This window comes from Sorex araneus, chromosome 2, assembly GCF_027595985.1.
Source record: "Sorex araneus isolate mSorAra2 chromosome 2, mSorAra2.pri, whole genome shotgun sequence".
Classification (NCBI taxonomy): Eukaryota; Metazoa; Chordata; class Mammalia; order Eulipotyphla; family Soricidae; genus Sorex; species Sorex araneus.
Window position 1 is genome coordinate 127,244,279 of NC_073303.1, and position 25,239 is coordinate 127,269,517.

Here is a 25,239-nt window from a genome sequence, read left to right on the forward strand (position 1 = left end):
GGTTAACTTCTGCCTGTAAGATGTTCCCTGTGGAGCCGAGAGCTCAATGGGCTGGCGTGCACGCTTTACATGTGTGAGGCCCGGGCCTGAGCCCCAGAACCACATGGTCCCCCAATGCCCTTCCCAGGAATACCAGGAGAGACCCCCAAACAGAGCCAGAAGTATCCTGAACACTACCAAACGTGGCCCAAAACAACCAAAAAACAACCCTATCTCACCTCTGCTTTCCTAGCTTAACCTTACATCCAGGGTCCTGGAGAACTGTGCCTTCGGCGCTATTTCTGCTGACAGTCAAGAGGGCCCACCGTGTGGCCTGTCCCTGAGGGGCACTGCTCTGGGCCCACCCCCGTGTGCGTGCAGCCCCCTCTGCACGTTAGAGGAAGGCAGGGTTAGAGCGGTGCTCCTCTGTCCTGGCAGAAGACTGGAGAGCTGTCTGTCCGTCTGCACCAACTCTTCTGAGAAGCGCCTCATCCCACCCTCAGCCTCACTCTGCCTGCAGCTGCTCTCTCAACACGGCAGAGCTCGAGCTCTGCATGCAGGAGCGCGCGCCCCAGCCCTGGCACCCGCCCCCTCACTCTTCCCAATAGACTGCTTTCTCAAAACTGCTTAGAATACCTTTGGGATTTATGTAATACATTACATTTTTTAAAAAAAGAGGGGCCAGAGTGACAGTACAGGGGGTAGGGTGCTTGCCTGCACGTGACCAACCTGGTGAGTTGAAACCCTGAACCCATATGATCCTCTGAGCACTGCCAGGAGTGCTCCCTGAGCACTGAGCCAGGAGTAAACCCTGAGCACCACCAGTGCACACCCGCCTCCACAATTTTTTTTTAAAAATAAAGAGCCCTAAAAAATAAATAAATGAATAAATAAATAAATAAATAAAGAGCCCTCTTTCATTCATGACCTCATTAAAACCTAACAACCTATGAAAACGGATACAACAGATTATTTGCTCCAATTCACAGCTTAACTCCCAGATTTAACTGTGTAACCCAGTCCAGCTCCTGCAGCCACACCATGATCCTGCTGGCATCAGGAAGATGCAGATGAAGCTCCTGGCCTGTGGGCTGCCAGTTCAGGCCCTCACACCTAGCTACCCTTCTCACCTGACCCCCTTGTGTGCAAGACTGGGCTCGAGTAGGGCAAGGACAGCAGTCAATCTTGTGCTGCGCCATGGCCCGTGGAGTGGTTCTGAGCATGACCGCTGTGGCCAGACTGCCCACCTGAGGCCACCTCCACAGGTGGCCAAGGGGTGCAGGGAACTCGCACAACCTTCCTCTGCCTTAGTGTCTTGTGCCCAGAGTGGAGCAAAGAGAATTTCTACTTTGTAAAATCGATGTAAGCACCAAGTTAACACGCACGAAGAGTGCCAGCTATGTGTGGGTGGGCATGAGCACGGTCACTGAAGACCGGGACGCAGGGAGGCCCGGGACAGGCGCTGGAGCAGGGGTCTCTCCCTTCAGAGGGCTCACCTCTTGCTTAGGGAACATGTGCTGCCAGAGAGCAAACCCGGGTTGCCTGTGTGCCGAGCAGGTGCTCAGACACGGAGCATTCTCTCAGAACAAGCAGCGAATCCCACACCGCAACCAACAGTCCGGGAATGCTGAGACAGAGGCTGGGAAAAGGCTGACCTCAGGGGGGTGCAGGCCTGGCATGCAGCAGACGGGGCTTCCTCCCCCTGCCACGCTGAGCACTGCACTATCCTGCCTGCTTGGCTGATAACTTCTGGGAGTGGGCTGTGCTGACACTGATGCTACTGACGCTCTGCAGTTCCCCGAGACTGAGACAGTGCAGGGTGTCAGGCAGAGGAGCCCACGTAGGCCCAGCCTGCACAGGGGCCCCTGAGCCACCCGTCACAGGTCAATCCCGAGCACAAAGTCAGGAAGAGTCTCAGAGCGTGCTGGGCTGGCCCAAATACCCCCAAACAAAACAATGGCTCCTTTGCCTTTTTCCGTTTCCCCAGATGTGAAACCTGAGTCTTCTTATACTTCTACTGGAAACTAGAATTCCAAACCTATTATACCAAAACCAGGAAGGGGAAAAAGAACCTTCACTTAAAATGCAAGTTTTAAAAACTAGAACTACAGGGTAACTCTAAGAAAACTTTGTTTCAATATTCCCCTAATCACGAAAAACAAATGCAGCATTTTTTTAAATGGGGGTGGGGTCACAGCTGGCAGTGCTTACTACTGGCTTTGTACTCAGGTCACTCCTGGCAAGCTTGGGGAACCACATGGGATGCCGGGATTGAACCTAAGCTGGCTGCATGCAATCAAGCACCCTACCTGCTGTATATCACTCCAGCTGCCCTAGTACATATATTATTAATGCTACAGGTTTTTAATGATTAGCTTATAAGTACTGCATTTGATATTATGTTACTATGGCCTAAAAGATGAGAAATTAGAAAATTAAAACATAAAGCATGAATTTAGGGTGCTTAGGAAGAAAACTCTGGAAAAAAACTTATAATTTTTAAAAGGACATACTTAACCCAGACCATTCATCATCGATATAGGGCTGATTACGGCTAACATCCCACTGATAATCAGAAGTGGTAGATTGAGAAACTGGCTCAGCAGTAGACCCTTAAATGAAAACGAATGCAATAAAATTAAAAATGGAATTTTCTATGATGTTTCATAACAACAATAGATCTATACTTCGCAAGCGGAGATTTTATTTCTCCTAAAAAGAAAAATTGAGACATTAGAGTTTAAGTACAAGTAGAAGTGATGGCAATTTGAGATTATGCTTGATGTAATTTTTTGACCAGAAATATATTATTTTTCCTAGTGCCAATCTATCAGACTTTGTCTTTCACAATAATATGTACTTCAATTGGCCATTTACAAATTTTCAAAAGAAATGTGTTGAACTTCTAAACGTAAGACAATACAGAAAAAAAGACATCCTGGCCGTTCTGGAGGAGCCTGCACACTGAACCCTGAGGGAGAGGGGAGGAAAGCACAGGAGTTTGCTAGAAGCTGCGGCCTGGGGACAATGGGACAGACAGACCATCCGGGAGCAGCAAGCAGGGAAGCCGAGGAGTTGTGCTGGAGCTCACAGCACACTGACGTCGGGGCATTGAAAGAGCAAAGGGTACTGTCACTGATTCTTTGTTTTGGTTTGGGGGCCACACGCAGCGGGGCTCTAGGGTCACTCCTGGCGAGGCTCAGGGGACCCTATGGGCTCGAGGGCTGCAACTCTGTTGGCGGTGTGCCGAGCATGCAATGAAAGTTAGAGTAATCTACCATCTGTAACTTTCCCAGCTCCCTGGTCAAACCCTCTCTCTCTCCTCCCCACCGTCTGCACCAGGGTTTTCATGTATTCAGTTTCTCTCTGAGTCGCTGAGAGAAGAAATGGCTCTCAGTGCCAGCGTCAGTAGTGCATAGCACTCGCTTCTCATGAACGTTCTTACTGAGCTTCACATTTCCATCAGTTATAGATGATCTCACTACCATTCCAGCTACGGGACTGCCTGACAAACACGCAAAAGCCATGGGCATTCTCATATAAATGCTAATAGCATTATCCTATAAATTCCGTATTGTTACTGGCGCAATAACTGCTTAGAGGCAGTGGAATAACCTGACTGCCATGTCGTTAGCAATCCATGCTGTTTTCTCTAAACAGAAGGAAGGGAAAAGCATCTGTGTGAAGCAGTTTGTGCCTCTGCGTAGAGCAGGGTTAGCACTACAATTAAGCACATCACAACTGCTTTTTAATGTGGCACACAGGACAAGATGAGCTTTTACATTTTCAAACGGTTAGGAAAAAACCTGTAATAGTATTTCAGAAATAGATGCACTCATGCTTATATATCATCTGAGTCATTTCCTGCTATCACAACAGAATTAAGTTGTTGCCATTGGGACAAAAAAGGACAACTGTAATAAGATGGTCACCAATATTGGCCACTGACAAACTAACTGCAATATTCAAACACTTAAACAGCATCTAGATAACTAATAAAATGCATATTCATTTAAATAATACAGAGTGCTGTAGCACTGTAGTAGCGCTGTTGTCCCCGTTCATCAATTTGCTCAAGTGGGCACCAGTAATGTCTCCATTGTGAAACTTGTTGTTACTGTTTTTGGCATACTGAATACGCCACAAGGTAGCTTGCCAGGCCCTACTGTGCGGGCAGGATACTCTCAGAGAGGGGCAGAGGAACCTGGTCAGCCTTATGCAAGGCAAATGCCCTACCCGCTGTGCTATCGCTCCAGTCCAGATAGAGTGCTGTACCATAATAAAATGAAACAGCTCACTAGCAACTGTGTAATTTCTTAATACATACATAAAAAGTCATGGAAGACTGAGCCTTACCTAAAAGGCTTAGCTGGAAATTCCCAATGATTATGCAGACAACAGAAATACCAAATTCCAGCTAAAATGCAACAGACACACAGCAGTGGCCACTCAAGCCCCAGACGGAAGGTCTCAGTGCTCTCGCCCATAGCTGCCTCCTGTCTGGGAAGCCGCAGACCTCCCTAGCCTCATACAGACAGGAACTGGCAGCTAAGAATTCTGGTCCTTCTTTCTCTGTGTGTTGAGACCTGCCACTTTCTATTCAGTTGTTATTTATGTTAGTACCTGACACTAGTATTTCAAATGGCAAGTGCTAATATTAATTTAAACCAAAAAATATATTTTTTTTTGTTCACTAAATGAAAGACTGTTTCCACATACCAGAAACAGTAAAGTGTGAGAGATGCCAAAGCAGCAGAATTCTGTTCAGAGGCATGCACCCCTAATCCAACTAGACCAAGCAGCTGTTAAAATAAAATAAATAACATCACTTGGAAACTTCCATTTGCACCACAACTTAAAATATAGGTTTAGATGGACAAATTGTCATGAGAGTATTTTAAAAGAATCTTAGAAATCAGAACCACTTATTAGTTTTTATTAATAAATGCTACCACTTATTAAATACCCATAAACGCTGGGCAGGAAAGTAAGACAATTTCCAATGGCTATGGCTCTATCCACAACAGCAAACCACCCTGTTATCTAGCAGAATTATCTGCCACTGATGACCAGGCATTGAGCTGGATCCCTGACATTCACTATAGCCACATTCACCACTACTTAATGTGAAGGGCCTACATATTTGATAACTCGTCAATTTCCATAGAATTTAGTATGCAGAAGTGATTACATAAACCAAATAGGCTTATCTGAATTAGAGCAATCATTCCATTTAACCATGACAGCATGAGATTTCTTTCTGATTTATGAGATCTTAAGGAACATAACATTAGACACGATGCTAGTCACATCTGGCTCTCTAACTTGCCACAAACCCGATTTCACACAGCTACCTTTCTCTGTCTACAACACCTAGGCATGAACTCTTTAATTGATGCTTGGTTTGATCTGTAGCAACATTAGAGAAAAGTAGCTAATTATAAAAATGCTATATAACTATCATTATTATTATTATTATTTTGCCACACCCAGGGGTACTCCTGACTCTACACTCAGGAATTACTCCTGGTAGGCTTGGGAACCATATAGGATGATGGAACTGACCCTGGGTCGGCTGTGTGCTCTGTACTATCACTCCACCCCCACTCCATATGGAAATAACATTATTATTATTTGGTTTCTGGACTCCACCTACTTGCTCAGGGTTTATTCCTGGCAGCACTGGGGGAGTGGGGGAGAGAGCACATACATGGAACACACCACGTATGATGATAGGGACTGAATTTGGGTCAGGCGCCTGCAAGGCATGCACATAACCCACTGTACTAGCTCTTCAGCTTCCTGAAAATGCTATATAACTTTTATAAGTAAACTGCACATAAAACAAAAGTTCTTAGTATTACTTAAAACTTGACTGCTTTTTATTAACTTGGAAGGCTACTTTTATGGCAGAAATTTATACCTTTTCACTGTAAAAATAAGGCTGGGATTTTAGGGATTACTTCTTCCATACAAATTCTGGTATTTCTACAGAAGTTTTGAACAGGGGGAAGAGAGAGAGAGTAAGCTTAAGAACAGCATTAGCAAATGATCTAGTGTTTGCTTTTGGGATGTAAGTCAATGTGCACTTTTCTCTAAGATTAAAAAAAAAAGAACAGGAAAAATATTTTTACTCTTAAGCACTAAGATTTCTGTATCAAATATAACAGCTTAATGCATAAGAAATTGTAGCATAGCAATAATAATAAACTAAAAAGCCATGGGCAAAGAACAAGAATCAGCGATTCACAGAAAAAATACAAGGGATAATGTAAAATATTTAATCTTCTTAGTTTTAAAGTCAGCCAAAATAATTTATTTTGATAACCAAATTAGGAAATATTAACAAAAAATAACAATATCCAACATTGGAAGGCTATGCTCAGTATCAATACTATTAGGAAAACCCTCTTAGGAAACCCTCTGGCCGCACTGTAGGACACTGCAAACATTTCCTTCATCCCAGTAGCATCACTCTCAAAATTACCCTAAATGAAAAAAAATCTTCAATGCAAATATGTTTACAATGGTTAAAATGGGGGGGAGGGGAGATGTTACCTGATAGGTATACTCTATTTGTGACACTTATACAATATATTATAATGCCATTAAACTTACAAAGCAAAGAAAATGAATAATATTAAGTAGAGGTGGACATAGAAATGCACACCTGGTTTCTATTAGGAAAAAACAAAACAAAACAAAAACCCTTCCAAAACAAAACTTACAGCTAAACTGTCTGTACACAGAAGGGGAAAAAAAAAACAGACCATTAACCCCTCCCCACCCCAACTGTGACTCTCATTGAGTGGTGTGATCTGTAGCACCATAGCACTGTCCTCCACACTGTCCTCGATTTGCTCGAGTGGGCACCAGTAAGATCTCCACTGTGAGACTTGTTGCTACTGTTCTTGGCATACTGAATACGCCACGGGGAGCTTGCCAGGCTCTGCCATGCGTGCGGGCGGGATACTCTCGGTAGCTTGCCAGGCTCTCCTAGAGGGACAGAGGAATCGAACCTGGAACCTGAGTCAGCCACGTGCAAGGCAAACGCCTTACCCGCTGTGCTATCGCTCCAGGCCAAGTGGTGTGATACAATGGATTTTTACTTCTTTATGCCTTTTTCTACTAAACCTAATCTCTTTCCTAACACACACGAGCGCTCTCTCTCTCTCTCTCTCTCTCTCTCACACACACACACACACACACACGCGCTCGCGCGCATACAAGCCCAGCAGCAGAGCTTCTCCCTGCACATGTGAGGCCCAAGCTGCATCCACAGCCGCCCCAGCCATGTCCAAATCCCGCCCAAAACCAACAGAAACAAGCTGCTTTGTTTTTGTGCCATGCCTGGCAGTGTTCAGGGCTCAGTTCTGGCACCTGGGGGATCCTATGTGGTGCCAGGGATCGACCCTGGGCCGGACAAGTGCAAGGCCAGGCCTACCCACTGGACTGCTGCTCCAGCCCAGAACAAAGCTGATCTCTAAAATCCAGGGTGGGTAGGTAGTCAAGACAGGCATTTGTGAAGACTGAAAGACAGTACTGAGACAGAGGTTATAAATTGTACTCCTGTTTACTTATATTACAACTGCTGAAATTAATCAAGAAGTCTGCTCACACATACTTATTACATAACGCAACACACCTACTCATGACAGTGAAATACATCGACAGTCAAATGCGAGAGCATAAAGAGTAAAAAATGCCATTATTCACTTTAGCTGCCACTTAGTTCCGTGTCAAGGATCTGAATGAGTTAATCATTACTACTGTTTCTGGATGGCATCACTATTTTTTCTACTCAGACTTCACAAAAATTCTGAAAAATTCAAAATGCAACATATAAACAATTTTCTTACAATTCTTACCAATGCCAGAAAATATGGAGCGGTCACTCCAGCTCCTTGCCCAGTCCTTCCCATTAGCGTCTGCATCGCCCGGGTCCTGGCCCCAAGCAGCTGGCTCCGCCTTTCTCTTGCCTGCAGGAGCAGGTGAGACCAAGTTCCACTTCTCCTCACCTGCACTGACGTGGGAGGAGAGCTTTATCGACTTTTCATTCCAGTCTCCTCCATTTACAGTGAGGTTCTCATTCAGTCCTGAAGAAACTTAAAGAAAGGAAAGAAAGACTTACAAAGTTTATGTGCCTCCTTGATAAAAGTGGGTATTTCCAAGTTTCTTCAAATGCCCAGTTACTCATTGTCCCTGTCCTCAACTGCTTGAGCATTAAAATAAAAAGGATTTAAGAAGAGACATGCCCATGATGGAATAATTGTTAATTTAAAAACTAAGAGTAGGTCTGTACCTAACATAGATTTAAAGAGATGTTTAACAGTCAAATGACTTGCTCAAAGAAGTATGACAGAGCCAACTCAGAATCTGTGGCAGCCAGAATACTCACCCGCCAATATGAAGACTTGGAAACACATTTTTCCCTTCAAAAATTCCCAGATACTGGAGTGGTAAGACAGCGGGCAGGGCGTTTGCCTTGCATGCAGCCGACCGGGTTTGATTCCCGGTATCCTATATGGTCCCCTGAGCACCGCCAGGAGTAAATAATTGCTGAGTGAAGAGCCAGGAGTAACCACCAAGCATTGCCAGGTGTGACCCAAAAAGAAAAAATATAAAATCTCAGCTATATTATGTATGAGAAAGTGGCTCTAAAACCCGGCTGTGTATTAAAATCAAATGGAAATTTTTTTGTTACTGTTGTTTGGTCACACCCAGTGGTTATTTGGGGACTATTCAAAGTCAGGGACTGGAACATGAGCCTTCTGCATGCAAACGATACATTCGGCCATTGAACTGTGTTCGAAGTTTTTTTTTTTTTTGCTGTTTGGGTCACACCTGGCGATGCACAGGGGTTACTCCTGGCTGCACTCAGGAACCACCCCTGGCCGTGCTCAGGGGACCATATGGGATGTTGGGAATCGAACCCGGGTCAGCCGCGTGCAAGGCAAATGCCCTACCCGCTGTGCTATCGCTCCAGCCCTTCTGTGAAGTTTAGAAATAAGCACATGCTTATATTTAAGTGCTGTAGGGCCAGGAAGATAGAAGAGCAAGTACGGAGTTTGCCCTGCACTCGGTCGACCCAAAGTTCAATCCCTGTCATCCCCAGAAGGGACCCAAAAACCAACACCAAAAAGAAGCCCCACACCTGCAATGAGAAGGTGCTTTTCTATTTTTTATAAATGTTTTCATAAGATACATGATGCCTCTTGGCCCAACCTTTATAATTCCTGTTTGTGAAGTACTATATATCCTGAATTTAGTTTATTCATTCCAAAATATTGGATATTATGAAAACAGTTTAAAGTATGATACTTATTAAGACTTTTTACTTAATAGTAAGGAGACAAGCCCCTTTATCTCTATATGAGATGTGCTTAGTTACATTAAACACAAGTCTCTCTACCTCCAAAATCCCATTTCTCTACTTGCTTAAATGGTAATAACTAGTCTTACACATAAACTACTATCAAAAGAATGTTTTCTATGGGGCGAGAGGAAAACGTAGAACATACTAATCACATGACTGTCAGTGTGGGATTAATTTTTCTTTTAAACTTTTTATTTTGCAAAATCTTTGGACTGTGTTTGTTACCAAAAACAATTTTAAAGACTTTTCCCCCATGTATGTCATTAATGCAAGGGGAAGATATATATGTATATATACAATTTACACACACACACACACACACACACACACACACACACACACACACACACAACACCTTCTCTTTTGATGAACCTTCCATTTAAATTACATGCAATTTTTCTCACCCTGAAGTGTAGAATCTCCTTTTCCAGACTTAAAGTTGCTAACTTGAACATTTAGATGAGAATCACCTAATTGGAATAGAAATACATTTTTTAAAACACTATTACAAAGGCTGCTATGCACATTATATTCGGAGTAAAGATAAATTACTTTTTACTTTTTATTTATAACAAATTGCTCTTTCAAATACTGTATTCTTACACTGGAGTCCATTTTTAAATCACAACATTTTTCACAACTTAAGGAATTGAGTTCTCTAGCATACTTTAAGTCAACTTATACCAGTGTACTTGTGGAAAAATGTCTGAAGTATATCGTGTGTGGCTTCTAATGGTCATGGAGAACTGGGATCTGTAATTGGATTCAACTTAGCCAGCAATCCCAGCTGCCTTCAACAATCCTGGAAGCAAATACATCCACATAAGAGGAACTTTGTCAGCATTTGGGTCCAGGACTTAGGAATATGACAAGATATGTTTTATTTTTATTTTTTGACAAGAAATGTTTAAAAGAAGACATTATTGCCTGACACCAAAAGCACAATGTTTCCTGAATTCTGCATGATGAGACTATTGGTATTAGCAAGGAAAGCATGCGCAAGACAGTGGGAGAGGGCCCAAACCAGTAAAGCAAGGCTAGTATGTGACGGTGAAATGGACGAGTAGAAGTTATTGCTGGACCACAGCAATCAATTCTACCAAGTTAACAACAAAAAAAAGGGGGGGAAGGCACTGACACTAAGAAAGTGGTCTGGAGGGATCAGAGAGATGAGTCAAGTGGAAAGGGTGTTTGCTTTGCACACAGCCAACCCGGGTTCCATCCATGACGCCTCTCAGCTCACATTTCCCTGAGTCCCATCAGGAATGATCCCTAAGCCCAGAGCCAAAAAGAATTTCTGAACACACATGGATGTGGCCCAAATATCAAAAACAAAACAAAATAAGTGGTCTGGAGAGAAGTGGGGGAATGAGGAGACAGAAGGTCCAGCAGGTAAGGCCCCACAGACACAGGGACCTCATCTCGCCACAGAAAGGGTGGCAATGCAAAAAGCTACCAAAAAGGCATCCACACCGGACACTCGGAGCATTTAAAATGCTTAGAATGGGGCTGGAACAATAGCACAGCGGGTAGGGCGTTTGCCTTGCACGCGGCCGACCCGGGTTCGATTCCCAGCATCCCATATGGTCCCCTGAGCACCGCCAGGGGTGATTCCTGAGTTCAGAGCCAGGAGTAACCCCTGTGCATCGCCAGGTGTGACCCAAAAAGCAAAAAAAAAAAAATATTAAAATGCTTAGAATACAGCTCAATAACCCCTCAAGTTGGGAGTTTCATTTCAGCCAGTATCTATGGCACTCTCAAAAAGTTGGAGTGGTAAGAAATTTAGATCGAACCTGTGCGGCCCAGAACATGCTACGCTTGCTTATGAAAACACTCAACATGAAAAAAGGAACAAACAAACATTAAAAAAAAAAAAAAAAGTCCTTTCCGCTATAAAAAAAATGAAGATGAAGAGCATTGGAGCAAGCAAAACACACAAGGAAAAAGAGGCAACAATCATTTCCCCTCTGACTTAAATCAAAGGCGAGCTAACAGAACAGGTCACTCATTAGGCAGCATGGCAAGAGAACGCTGTTGGTATCGGGTCCAAAATGCTCTCATGAAGAAGGGTATATCAGCACATTAGGTAAGAAATTCAAAATAGTCCGATTTCGACATATCATTTTGTACATCTTATTGAAGGAAGTTGGATCGATGTTCCACTAATATACCTTTATTCTTCTTGGAACCAACAGGAAATGATGCGGTTGTAAGTTGCTCGGTGGATACTGTGATGGCATTTTCTATCCCAGGGAGAGTTGAATCCAATGAAGCAGAATCAGTCTGCACCTTATCGCGCTTACGCTGCTGTCGTTTCTCTCTGTGACTAATTTTAGTTTCCCAGGCTCCTGACATAGCCCCAGAAAAAAAAAGTTATTCAGTGAGGAAAGGGAAGACTTAGAAAAGTCGTAGTAGTTTTTTATTTGCAGGGTGGGCACACAAAATATCGACAGACATGTGTTGACTTTGGGAACTACTGAGAACTCATTCTGATCCTATGTTATTATATAAGCATCTAATGAGCATTATTTAGTCTGTATAGATTTTTATCTGTTGTATGACTTAGGAAAATTATGGACAAGTCATCTTGTGTTATCTTTTTATCTTGCCAATAACACTGGTAGGAGAATCACTCGAAAGCACTCCAGAATGGGCGTTACTGGGCAAGGGCAGCAAACCGCTCACGCACAGACTCGTTTCTGGTCTCGGGAACCAAGGACCCCAGGGAAAGAATGGGATCCCCAAGGGTACTGCTGGGAAACAGATGAAAAGGAACGACTTCTCACGTGCTCAAGATACCAAGCGAGACCTAAAATTCACAAGCCAGTGCCTTTGGGAAAAGCACTACTAGAGATCCTTAAACAATTCACATTTTAAAAAGTTTGCTAATAATGTCTGATACAGATGTGTACATTAAAACCTGCAATTATTAGAAGAGCAAGATAGAAGATTAAGTAAAACAAAACACATCTTTGATAGAATGCACCTTGGAAACAAGGAATTAAAATGTTTTCTATAGTCCTTTCCACTTGCTCAAGTACCTTCATCAACTTCCTTTCCGTCATGGCGTGAACTGCTCTGCACTGCTTTAGCATCTGATTTTGATTTCTTCTTATTTTTCTTTGACTGAAAGTAAAATAGAATGTTACTCAACATTTCATTGTTTTTTTCTGAGAAGGTAGAAGTCAGTAAAATACAAAATGAAATGTATGATGCTAACAACCAAAAACATAGTGTGCTTAATAAAAAACATATAAACGGCAATAATAGTATGTTACTATTTATTGAGCGATTACTCTGTGCTTAAATAAGTACTTTACATTCATTTTCTGATTTATTCTCTAGAAACCTCACTAGAGGACATACTACTTTCGTTTTAGAGACAAGAAAATGAAGACTTAGATGTTAAGTATGGAACAAACCGGTCACATTAAGTTAGTGAGAACTGTAATTGGGACCACTAGCTCTGCCTGGCTCCAAAGTCTGTGCCATTTGGCATCACATTGTCCTAACTTGCATTATAAATATGATACTAAAGTAACATGGAGTAAAATGAAAACTATTTGCCAGTGTCCAGAAGGAAAACAATACAGCAACTACTGATCTTTGGATTTCATAAAGCAGAATTCTGGCAACACTGTACATAACATTTAATAAATCAATTGATAAAGCAGATATTTTGTCCATTTGAACAATGTGAAAAACTGAGAATCTGAATAAGGTAGATGTTAACTCATTGAAGAAAAAAATGCCAGCCGGAGAGATAGTATAGCGGAAAGGGAACTTATGCTGCATGAGGATGAACCAGGTTTGATCCCTGGGCAGAGGGCCAGGAATAAGCCACAAACGCTACTGGGTGTGGACCCCTTGCTCCCTAAACAAACAAATCAAAATAAAGGGAAAAAGGGAAAAAAAAACAAATCAAAATAAAGGGAAAATCCCTACACACATATAAGATATGGATGTTCTGAGGTGATCTTCCAACTCCCTCTGCCATTACTATTCCTCCTTCCAAAAGCTCATGAAGGGGCTGGGGTGATAGCACAGCTGGCAGGGCGTTCGCCTTGCATGCGGCGGACCTGAGTTCAATTCCCAGCATCCCATAAGGTCCCCTGAGCAGTGCCAGGAATAATCCCTGAATGCAAAGCCAGGAGTAACCAGTGCGCACCACCGGTGTGACCCAAAAAGAAGAAAAAAAATTCAGTCATGATTTCCAGTTACTTACAAACTAGTGTTTTTACTTATACTTTGTATTCACTCATTTAGCTATGCACTATCCTAAACTTTAACTTACAATTAAAAGGACTGTCTTTTGACAGATCTTTTTTTTAAATGAACAAGCAGTAGGTAATACAAGGATGCAATAAGCAACTATTTTTTTTTTCTCTAAAAAACGTGGCAAACATACTCCAATAATGCTACTTCTCGGCAATTTCCAGTTTAAGGGCCAGTTCAACGCCAGGCCTGGGAATGCAGTGCTGCAGGGACAGTGTTGCAGGATTGCTCCGGGAAATGCTCAGGGTCCGTGTAGAACAGAAGCAGGGTTAGCTCCATGCAAGGCATGCGGCAGAGGTGCAAACTGGGCCAGCTGCTTTAAGGCAAGCATCTTACCTGCTCTGTTATCTCCATGGACCCAATGAATGAACTTTCTTTTAAAAAAAAAAAATCTGGCGGCCAAACCTGGCTGTGGTGGGTGGACCAGATGCAAAACTGGGCACCATGCGCAAGGCCAGCGCCCCACCCACTCCACTATCTGTCCCTGCCTAATGCCATGCCCTGAGGCAACAGAGGCGTGAAGCCCTAGCACACTACACGGTCCCTCCAAGAACTGCTGCAGGTGACCCCGAGCAGACCCAGGAGAAGCCCCTCAACACTGTCCCTATACCAAGGTTTCTGATAACAGGAGACCCTGAGCGGGAAAGAGGAAACCCAAAGATGCCCAGAGTGCGATCCTGGCACTGCACAGCCCCCAGACATGACAGGGTGTGTTCCCCGCCCTCTATAAACAACTATTTTGACAAGGTTTCCTTCTCTTTAAGGGCTGACGTGCACTTGTTGGTTTTTTTGCAGTTTGTAGTTCTTTACCATTAGTACATTTAGGATTAGTAGTAGCACTGTCTTCCCGTTGTTTATCGATTTGCTTGAGTGGGCACCAATAACGTCTCCATTGTGAGACTTGTTAGTGTTTTTGGCATTATATGCCCCGAAGAGCTTGCCAGGCTCTGCCATGCGGGCAGGATACCTCTCGGTAGCTTTGGGGCTCTACGAGAGGGACAGAGAAATCGAACCCAGGTTGGCCACATATAAGGCAAACACCTACCCGCTGTGCATTTTAGGATTATGCTTTATTATAGCTACAAAATCAGACTTATTTCCACTTCAGAAAATCTGAGGTCTTGCCTGTAACTATAATATTTTAATTTCAAGTGTATGATTTTAAATTTCAAGTGTATGATTCAGTGGTTCTAGTATATTCAAAACTGCCCAACAATCACCATACCAGAACATTCTCATCATGGCATGAAAGAGATCCCTGCTTCAATTAGTCACTGCCTCTATCTCTTCCCTTCTAATCCCCCACACGAACCTAATTTCTGTTAAACTTACTCTCATCAGGAGGAAAAGGACACATCTCTGTCAATTACCACCAGGAGCAGAGGCCAAACTGCCCAAGAAAACAAAATCAAGAACTTCAGGCAGTACAGGACAAACTACTGGTTCTACATGCAACCACCACAGCTCTGAGGCCACGTCGGATGACAGCATCTAGACACCGAAGTATAATGGAATGGGTGTGACTGTTCCAGTCACATTTTATTTATAGAAATAGGCATCTGGCTAGATCTGGAGGCCGGCACTGTCAGCCTCTGGCCAGGGCAGCTCTGTCCAGCAGGCTTGGAAGGCAAGTCACACATAGACGTTGCTCTTATTATCATGGGGGCTGGAGGGAGAGGAACAGTGCTGCACCCAGCTGTGCTCGGAGGACAGGGATTCAAACAAATTGAATTGATTTGAATTCAAATAGGATTCACCAGGAATTCAAACCAGAGCAGAATCCAAAGCCACCGCAATGGAGGCAAGAGCATGCTCTCTTGTACTCCCCGCCTCTGCCTCTGGCCCACTATTATCAAACGCACTTTTATTTTTTTGTGGTGCCAAGGACTAAACCCAGGGCATCACACATGCAACTCATGACTCTGCCACTGAGCCACAATCCCTTGCCCTAACATGCAATTAATTTTTTTAAGTAGACATTTGACTAAAAAAATAAATAAATATTTAACTCAACACATCCACAATACTAGCAAGGGTTCCACAAACTCATTTCACCCCTACATTTCTGTTATTTATTTTTTTGGCATTTGGGTTGAGGGTGGAGGAAAAGGATCCCAAAAGTACTCAGAAAGCCCAGGCACCTCTCCTGGTACCAGAGTGATAGTCAGTGGAGAGGGCGTTTGCCTTGCATGTGGCTGACTGGGTTTCATCTCCAGCTTCCCATACGGTTCCCCATGGGCCGCCAAGAGTAATTCCTGAGAGCAGAGCCAGGAGTAAGCCCTGAGCATCGCCGGGTGTGCGATGCATGCAGCAAGCAAGCTTGTTTTTCAGGACATATGTGGAAAGACTAAAGAGGCTCCTTGCCTAAAGCGACGAGGGTGTGGCTTGGGCTGCACAGCACTGACCAGGGGGTGGTCCGGCTTTGGGCACTTCCATATTAACCTAGATCCTGGTCATCATAGGAGGAAGCTAGTTAACTGTAAGAGCAGGCAACTAATCATAAATATGGTACCAGCCACACACATCTGTGCTGTCAAAGAAACATTAAATCCTACTCCCACCCCACCTTCCTCCAAATCACCCTGAGCTTTTGAGTAAGTGTGCATATATTATTATATGCTTTTGGGGTCATACCTGGCAATGTACAGAGGTACTCCTGGCGCTGCACTCAGGAATTACTCCTGGCATTGCTCAGGGGACCAGATGGGATGCTGGGAATCCAACCCAGGTTCGCCACGTGCAAGGCAAACACCCTACCTGCTGTGGTATTGCTCCAGCCCTGCATAGATTATTTTGCCTTACAGAATGTCTGTCCAAATCTGCCTCTTGACTTCTACTTACTGAAACCATCTCCCACATCCTTCAAAGACTCAGTGAAATCAAATTTTTTTTGGCTACCTCAACAGGAAACCCTTCCCCTCTGAAATACCCGGCCCTGAATGTCTCATGCTAGCTTCTGGTATTTGCCTTTCCTTAAATAGACTGCAACCTAGGGGGATTGCAGACTAGTTCTCTTTACTCCTTTCAGCAACTTGACTCCCAAACACTTAGCCTAGCCAATGGTGCAGTATATACGAGACACTGAATACTTTTTGTGTGTGTGTGTGTGTGGGGGGGGGGGCAGAGGGGGCCACATCCAGCAATGTTCAGCGGATTATATGGGATGCCGGGGCAAGAAAAACACCCAAATATCCCTCTGGCCCACTGAACACTGTTAACGAAGCACTGACCTTCATAACCAAATAAAGACCTAGAGGAGAAATACTGTTTTACCAGCTTTATAGAGCCAAAATCTTTAAGTTTCATATACAGTTTTTCACCCAAGTGATAGAAGTAGGTATTCTATGACACAACCTATGATACAGTTACTATGTATGCAAGCAACCATACTTCTGAAAGGGCGGCCTAAACACCACTCTGAAAGAAACAATTTTGTAATAATATGTATTACAATGTATTACAGTAACGATAGGTCTCATTCCCCTAACCCTGAAAGAGCCTCCAATCCTTGGGAAAGAGGAGTAAGGAGAGGCTGCTAAAATCTCAGGGCTGAGTATAATAGAGACGTCACTGGTGCTCTGTCTAGTAAATGGAGGAACACTGGGATCACAGTGATACAGTGTTACAATGTATAAGGTAAGCTAGGAATATTTGTTTACAAAGAAAAATAGCCTAAAATAGCAGGTAAGAAGAACATAATAGCATACAAAATTAACTCCAATGTGAGAGACTGGGGTGGGGTGGGGTGGGGTGGGGAAGCATCCATCCTGACACAAGGTGCCCAAGGGAGCAGTAGTGCTCAGGGGCGAGAAGGCCTCTGGTCAGCAGAAGGAGCTGTGTTCAAACCCTATTTTATTTATTTTTTTTTGCTTTTTGGGTCACATCCAGCGATGCTCAGGGGTTACTCCTGGCTTTGCACTCAGGAATTACTCCTGGCGGTGCTTGGGGGACCATATGGGATGCCAGGGATCGAACCCGGGTCGGCCGCGTGCAAGGCAAACGCCCTACCCGCTGTGCTATCGCTCCGGCCCCTCAAACCCTATTTTAGAAGTGGTATTCAATTCATGAAATCTGAAATCTATACTTCAGAGCTTTTACCTATAAAATGAGCTACAACTGTTACCTGTTTCTGAAAGGGGGAAAACAGAGCAGTAATCAAGGGGGGCTGGGGGGAATGGACTATATTTGAACACTTAGTAACAGGGCTGGAGTCTTCCTTGTAAAACAGGAAATACAATGCCATTTCCTGGGGCCAGAGCCACAGTACAGCAGGGAGGGCGTTTGCTTTGCATGCGTGCGTGCGACCTAGGTTCAATCTCTGGCATCCCATATGGTCCCCCGGCACCACTAGCACAGCATCACTCTGCACTGAGCGCAGAGCCAACAGTAACCGCCCCCCCCCCCCAGCAAAACAATTTCCTCAGAGCACTTGTGGTAAAATAACCTCTATGAATATTGCATAAAATCTTAAGAACATATCCGATAGGCGCTCAATGAAGCATGGTATGTAAATACCTTCTTAAATATGCAATGCCTTACCAGGCTCTGCTGCGTGCAAAGCAGACACCTTATCCCCCACACTATCTCTTGGGTCAACAAGTCTTTTACTTTAAAAAAAAAAAAAAAAAAAGGAAAAAAAAAAGGGTGGGTGGGGGTGGGGGCTGGTGCCAGAGTGATAGTACAGAGGGTAAGACACTTGCCCTGGCACACATGCAGCTGATCCAGCAGAGCCAGGAGTAAGGTTTGTACACCATCAGATGTGCCCCCCACCCCCAAAAGAGTGTCGGGGGAGGGGGCCATATTCAGCAGCGCGGCTTACTCCTGGTGGGGCTCAGAGGCCATACTCATGGAGTGCCAGGGATCAAACCTGGGCTGCCCACGTGCCAGTCAAGTGTTTTATTGCATTATGATAGCTCTGGTCCTTAGATCCCCCCCCCTCCGCCTTTTTGGTGCGTGGGTGGGGGGGAGGGGTGAGGAGGGAGGTTTGGGCCATACCCGGCGATGCTTAGGGGTCACTCCTCGTGGTGTTTGGGGGGACTATATGGTGTTCTGGGGACTGAACTCAAGCTGGCCACATGCAAGGCAAGCACCCTACTCACTGTACTATTTCTCTAGCTCCTTAAAGTGTTTTTGTTTTTTTAAAACTGTAGCTTAGATAACATGGCTATGAGACTTTTATTTTGCTAATGACCTGAGTGTAACACATTTGCTTTTGTGAAGTCTGGCCTGTCACTTTCCTTTAAAGAGGGTGAGTCTCTGAAGAGGGGCTGAGGGGAAAGCCTGGTGAGCAACTGCCACACAGAGGCCAAGAGGCGGTCTGCTGGGACGAAACTCGGGGCGCCGCGTGTGCAGGCTCCGGCCTTTCAGCTAGCTCCTAAGTCCCACAGGATGATTTTACTAAGTTGTTTTTTTGTTATTGTTATTGTTTAGGGGTCAAGTAAAACCCTGTGGTACTCAGGGGAGCACGTGGTGTCAGGGATCAAATCCACACGCACGCCGGTCCTTTGAGCACTTCCCCTGGCCTACTCTGTTCGCCAGAAGCGCACTAATGGAGGGAGCAACTCTGTCGATAAATAAAATGCATATTATGGATCTGGAACCCTACTCATATTGCCGCAGACCACCCAGTGGAGACCACCGACCACTGGGGACCAGGGTCGAAGGAATCAGGAAAAGTCAGGAATCGGCGAGGGAATGACAGACAGCCACACTATAAGCTGGTGAACTGCTGCAACTTTATTCTGCAAAGCTGTGCTTATATATTGTTTCTCCAAGGAAATAGCAATAAGCAGGGGATTACAACATCAGGTTACACCATTAGACCACTGCTTTGATGATTACAATACACCATCAGAACACTACTTTGATGATTATAATTCAGCAGAAGAATTATTAACGAAGTACAATACAGTATGAGTTAATTCCGCATATCGCTTCTTTGACCTCTTGTTTTCCTGTAAGGCTAGGGTAAAGCTAAGGTTCTGTAGCACATATAAAAGATGTTTAGTCATAAGTAAACTGGTTTTCTGTCGATAAATAAAATGCATATTATGGATCTGGAACCCTACTCATATAAAAGATGTTTAGTCATAAGTAAACTGGTTTCAGCACAATTAATATTTATTATTAAAGCATATATTATTAATGCCATGGCAATGTTTACGATACTCGATGAAACGGCCCTTTAAAAGCAGTAACAGAAGCTGAAGCAACAGTACAGTGGGTAGGGGGCATTTGTCCTGCACATGGCCGACTCAGGTTCGATTCCACCACTGAATCTGAGCTCAGAGCCAGGAATAAATCCTAGCTGTCCCCTAGTGTGGCCCCCCCAGACACAAATAACCACACAACTAGTAACAAAAACTTAATTCCACTTTTGCCAGCTAGGGGGCAGGAGAGAGCAACAGGCTGCGTACAGGCAAAGCTTGCAGGAGGTCCACGGCCAATAGTGCAGGGTCCCCTGGGCATTACCAAGAGTGACCCCCAACGCTTAATTCAGGGTTGCCCCAGAAAAAAAACAAAAAAGTTTCACCACCTAGATCAATGTTTCACTTAAGTGAAGGTACATGTGTGATTTTGTAAATCAAAAGCGAATTTTAAGTTCTTACTTTGTTTTTTTTTCCGGGTCTAAGGACCGACTCCAGGCAGGGCTCAGGGGACCCAGCTGGCTGGCTGTGTGCAATGCAAGCGCTTTTACCCAAAGTACTTTCTCTCTCTTGTTTAGAAAAGTGTAATTTTTATGTCCCTCTATTTAGAATGTTACATATAATTTCTATGTTTCCAAACTTACCTTTTCATTTTTCTTGTCCGTCTCCACTGGTTGTTTTGCTGTTACACTTCGAGGAGTTCGAACAACTTCTTCCTCAGCCACTTCAACAGTCCGTCCATTTGGCTGCACAACAACAAAAATCAGTGTCATCAATCTTGGGCAAATCAAATCCAAAGTTGTTGCTTTTTTGCCATTGTGGTCCACACTGGGCTGTGCTCAGGGCTGACTCCTGGCAGGGTCTGGGTGACTGAGGCTGTGTAGGTGGCTGGGAGGCCAGCACCCACTTGCTGCACCGAAAGGTGCTCATGAGTAGACTTCGGCCTGGGAATCCCAAATCTGGCATTTAGTCTGAACCCCTTGTTTGGCTTTCTGTTGGTGTTTGCATATTTTCTTCATATGTTTTGTCATTTTTTGGGGGGAGATGGTTGTTGGTGATGTTTAGGCATCACTGAACATGGGACTACCACATGCAAAGCATGTGTTCCAGTCCAATGACCATCTTCCCCACCTCAACATATTAGTTTCAAGTGTTTTATTTCTAGTGCTTACCAAACAGGCTAATATCAAATTGCCTCCTCAACTAAACAAGATCAGGAGATGCCTCAACCTGGCTGGAGCGGACATCCTCTGTGCCCTAGGCCTCCAGTTCCACCCCAGCACCACATGACCCCAGCAGCCCCGACTCCCTGAGCACTGTGCTATCAGGCAACAGCCAGGCCAAGTACCATGGCGACTGCTTCGAGCAGTTCCCGAGTCCCTGGACATTGCTGGTAAGGGTCCCTCAGGGCAAACACAAACAGAAATAAAGGAAGAAGGAAAAAGATCAGCCTTTTTGTAATTTAATTCTTTCTACATTTGGTACAATCAAAGAGGACAGAGACAGTTCAAAGGGCTGGACCACATGCCCTAATTAAAAGATGGGGGGGCGGGCATGAGAGAGATAGTCCAGCTGATAAAGCACTTGCTTTACATGTGGTCAACTTGGGTTGAATGTGTGGCACCCCATATGGTCTCCCAACCCCTACTAAGAGTGATCCCTGGGAGCAGAGCCAGGAGTAAGCCCTGAGTACTGCAGGGTGTGGCCCCCCTGGCCAAAACCAAACAGAAACTACTTAGAAATGGAGACTACAAAGACTCAGGTTTGGGGATTAGATGAACTTGACATTCTAACTCACACACACACATACACACAGATATATATCTGCGTGTGTGTGTGTGTGTGTGTGTGTGTGTGTGTGTGTGTGTGTGTGTGTGTGTGTGTGTGTGTGTGTGTGTGTGTATCCAGTGATGCTCAGGGTTACTCCTGGTGGTGCCTGGGGAACCATATGGTATGCCAGGGATTGAATCCAGGTCAGTCCCGTGCAAGGCAAACGCCCTACCAGCTCTACTATTGCTCTAGCCCCCTAACTCATATTTAATCACTGTGGTTTATAAACATTTTCCTCGACTTAACCCTTGATCACACCATTTTTGATATGAAGAAAACATGTCCATGTCTTACATGAGTTTATTTTTTTATTTTTTGGGGTCACGCCCAGCAATGCACAGGGGTTACTCCTGGCTCTGCTGGGGGACCACATAGGATGCTGGGAATCAAACCCGCGTCAGCAGTGCAAGGCAAATGCCCTACCCGCTGTGTTATCACTCCAGCCCCCATTACATGAGTTTATTAAGGGGCCGGAGAGCTCACTGGGCTGCGCAAATCATGGGCTCAGGTTCATCCCCAGGACAGTGGTGACCCCACCTCACTGCTGAGGGAACCCCCTGGTTATCAGAGTATAGTCCCAACCAACAAGTGACAGGAAATGAGGGCCTAAGGGCTGGCTCCAAGGGCTGAGGTGCAGACTTGGCACACAGAAGCTCCCGGCTGGAGGACAGCACAGCCTGGTCACCAAGCACTGCTGGGGGAGATATCCCCAAGCCCTTCCACAAAACAGCACATGAGAACAGGTGAGAGCTTATGTACTTGCTCAAGAAACAGTTTCTCGGGGCCAGCAGGTAGGGTGCTTACCTTACACATGGCCAACCCAGCCCAATCTCTGGCACCCCAAATGGTCCCCTGAGCCCACCAGGAGTGATTCTTTAGCACCCCTGGCCCTTTTCATCCTTTCCAAAGCTATGATGACCAGACCCTCAACCCCAAGGTCCAGCATTCGTGTCATTTTGCATACCAGTCTGCTCAGAGCACACTCGGAGTCCAGGTGAAGAGGTCCCAGAAGTAACACATGCACTACCCGCTAAATGCTTTTGGGATAGCAACACAAATAAGGCTGTTCTGTAATGCTGTTAGGGAGCTTTATTTTTTATGTTGAGGTATCGCAGGGTGTGATATTCAGGGTTACTCGAAGTTCTGCACTCAGGTGGTGCTTGGAGGACCATGTGGGATTCCGGGAATCAAATATTGCATGGCAAATGTCCTACCTGCTGTACTATCGCTCTGGCCCCAAGAAGTATTTTAAAATACTGCTTGAAGATTCAACATTTTTGAAGAAAATCACGAAAAGTTCACTCCTTCACTCCCTTGATACATGATGAACATGGCAAAGATATATATAGACCCTTAAAACAGGTAGGAGTAGTTCCAGCCTAAGCAGCTTATTAGAACACTAAGGAGAAAGACAGTATACAGTAACACACACCACAACATAAGACAAGGGACAGGGATGGAGCCCAGTACATGCAAAGACTCTGGGTTCAACCCCCAGAACTGGGAGCACAGGAAAGAAAGAAAAGTTGAAAAAAAAAAAAAAAGACTAGAATGCAGAAATTACAGTCTGTCTCCTCATCAAAAAGAAGCCATTCCCAGCACGGTGTTCGAGACAATGTGGCACCAGGGATCAAATTTGGGTCTTCTTCATGTGCTCTAGTCCCCTGAACTACAGCCCTGGCCCTGCGTCTTAGTGAGGGCTTACTCCAGTGGGTTCTCTTTTTTGGCTTTTGGCCATATCCACTGTGTTCAGGGATTCCAACCAGGTTAAGTATAAGTAGCACACAAGGCAGCACCCCACCCCCTGCACTATCTCTCTAGATTTCTGGCTTCTGGGGCCACACATGGTGATGCTCAGGTGACCGTTGATAATTATACGGAACACACTGAAGGCATGTACACACACACACACACACACACACACACACACACACACACACACACACAACAGATCTTAGAAAACCTTATGGAAATTCAAGAGGCATCATGCTGCAGCCCCGTGCTGGGCGCCACGCAGGTACTGCTTCTAGGCTTGGTCCCGGGCAGTCTCTCAGTTTTGGTTGTGAAAAACAGGGACACAAACTCAAGAAAGAAAATGTCTTTAAGTCACAACTTTTGCCTTTTTCTCAAACTCTGCCAAATGTTCACATATCAACTACAGACACTAAACACAAATTATGGCTTAAGTCAGTAACCAACTGTAAAATTCAACCTCTGGGTACAGAGCGACAGTACAGCAGATAAGACGCTTTGCTCTGAAAGCACCAGTGGGGGGTTGGGGAGGGTTAGGTCACTGGCTCTCCATATGGTCCCCTCAGCAGCACCTGTGAGCAGAGCCAAGAGTAAGCCCTTCGAAAAGCTGGGTGTGTGTGGCCCAAGAAACAAACCAATAAATGCAACTCAAATCTTAAATTCTTAAAAAAAATAAATAAATAAATAAATTCAAGATCTGGCTACAGATACCCCAAAGTATTTTCCTCATTAATAGCTCTTTATGCGTTCTAACCAGTTGGCCAGAAACAACTCTGAAGGGAATCCAAAGTGTCTTCTCATCAGGTGCCCGGGCACGTGCAAGGCCACTCTCACAAGGAAGAAGGTTGATCCACAGTACCTGTCTGACCGCCCAGTTATGCTAGGGATAGGTTTTCAAACAACAGCTCCAGCTTTCAAGATACTCTGTGTGATGGGTAAAGAAATTAGCCTCTAAGTGAGAACACCCATGCACTTCTTTCTTGGAGCCTGACCACCTCTTCTGTCACTATGGCATTCTGCCGAACAGTTTAGAAACAGCACTGCTGAAAGGAAACTACATGTTAAGTGGAGGCCGTGCACGCGTGAGATCTACACAAGAAATAAAAAGCTCTGAAACCTGGTCATGTATACCAATTCAGCACATTAATCAACAATGCAAAGCACAATAAAAAAAAAAGAACTTTTCAAATGGGGGGTCCTGGTTCGGTTTTCAGTACCCCACTATGACACCCGAGCACCAACCCAGGAGCCAGCAGCATTTGAGCTCTGCCAGGTAAGACCCAGAAAGCGTCAACAGGGCCAGAGAGATGGTACAGCAGATATGGCACTTGCCTTCCAGCTGGCCGGCCTAACTCATGTCTGGTCCCCCGAACCCCATCGGGAATGACCCCTGAGTGCAAAGCCAGGAGTAAACCCTGAGCACCCATGGGTGAGACCTCAAAAAACAATCCCCACCACCCAAGAATTCAGAGTGTTTATTGCTGCTCTTGATAACTAGGTTAACGCCGAAGATCTTTCTACCTGGCCAGTCAGTGTCCTGCATCGGCAGAGTAACACCAGGCAAGGAGTCCTGCCATAGAACAGCAGGAGTCAAAACTCTGGAGCTATTATAAAGGTCACTAACATTTTCCAGAGAAACTTCTGACCTAAAATTTAAAAAGGGTCGAAGAGCTAGTACAGCTGGAAAGGCACTTGCCTTGCACGCAGCTAACCCAGGTTCAATCCCAGCACCCCAGAGCCTGCCACGAGTGATTCCTGACTGCAGAGGCAGGATTTACCCCTGGGCACTGCTGGATGTGCCCCGTCCCCCCATATACATATAAAAGCAATAAAGAATGCCCAGAGAAATAGCACAGGCCTTGCCTTGTAAACAAATTTGTG

The 25,239-nt window shown here is 44.8% G+C and overlaps 1 protein-coding gene across 3 annotated transcripts in view; it reads right to left on the minus strand.

Moving 5' to 3' along the window:
* MTDH (metadherin) overlaps window positions 1-25,239 on the minus strand; it is a 44,756-nt gene that overhangs the window by 14,300 nt on the left and 5,217 nt on the right. The window contains exons 2-7 of one of the 3 annotated variants that reach the window (XM_055126231.1): window positions 20,421-20,522; window positions 12,397-12,481; window positions 11,527-11,703; window positions 9,760-9,825; window positions 7,848-8,084; window positions 2,493-2,591 (exon numbers count right to left, since the gene is read on the minus strand). In XM_055126231.1, coding sequence (XP_054982206.1) covers window positions 2,493-2,591; window positions 7,848-8,084; window positions 9,760-9,825; window positions 11,527-11,703; window positions 12,397-12,481; window positions 20,421-20,522 — 766 coding nt within the window. The remainder of the gene's footprint in view (window positions 1-2,492; window positions 2,592-7,847; window positions 8,085-9,759; window positions 9,826-11,526; window positions 11,704-12,396; window positions 12,482-20,420; window positions 20,523-25,239) is intronic. The other 2 variants (XM_055126233.1, XM_055126232.1) reach the window with 2 other exon arrangements.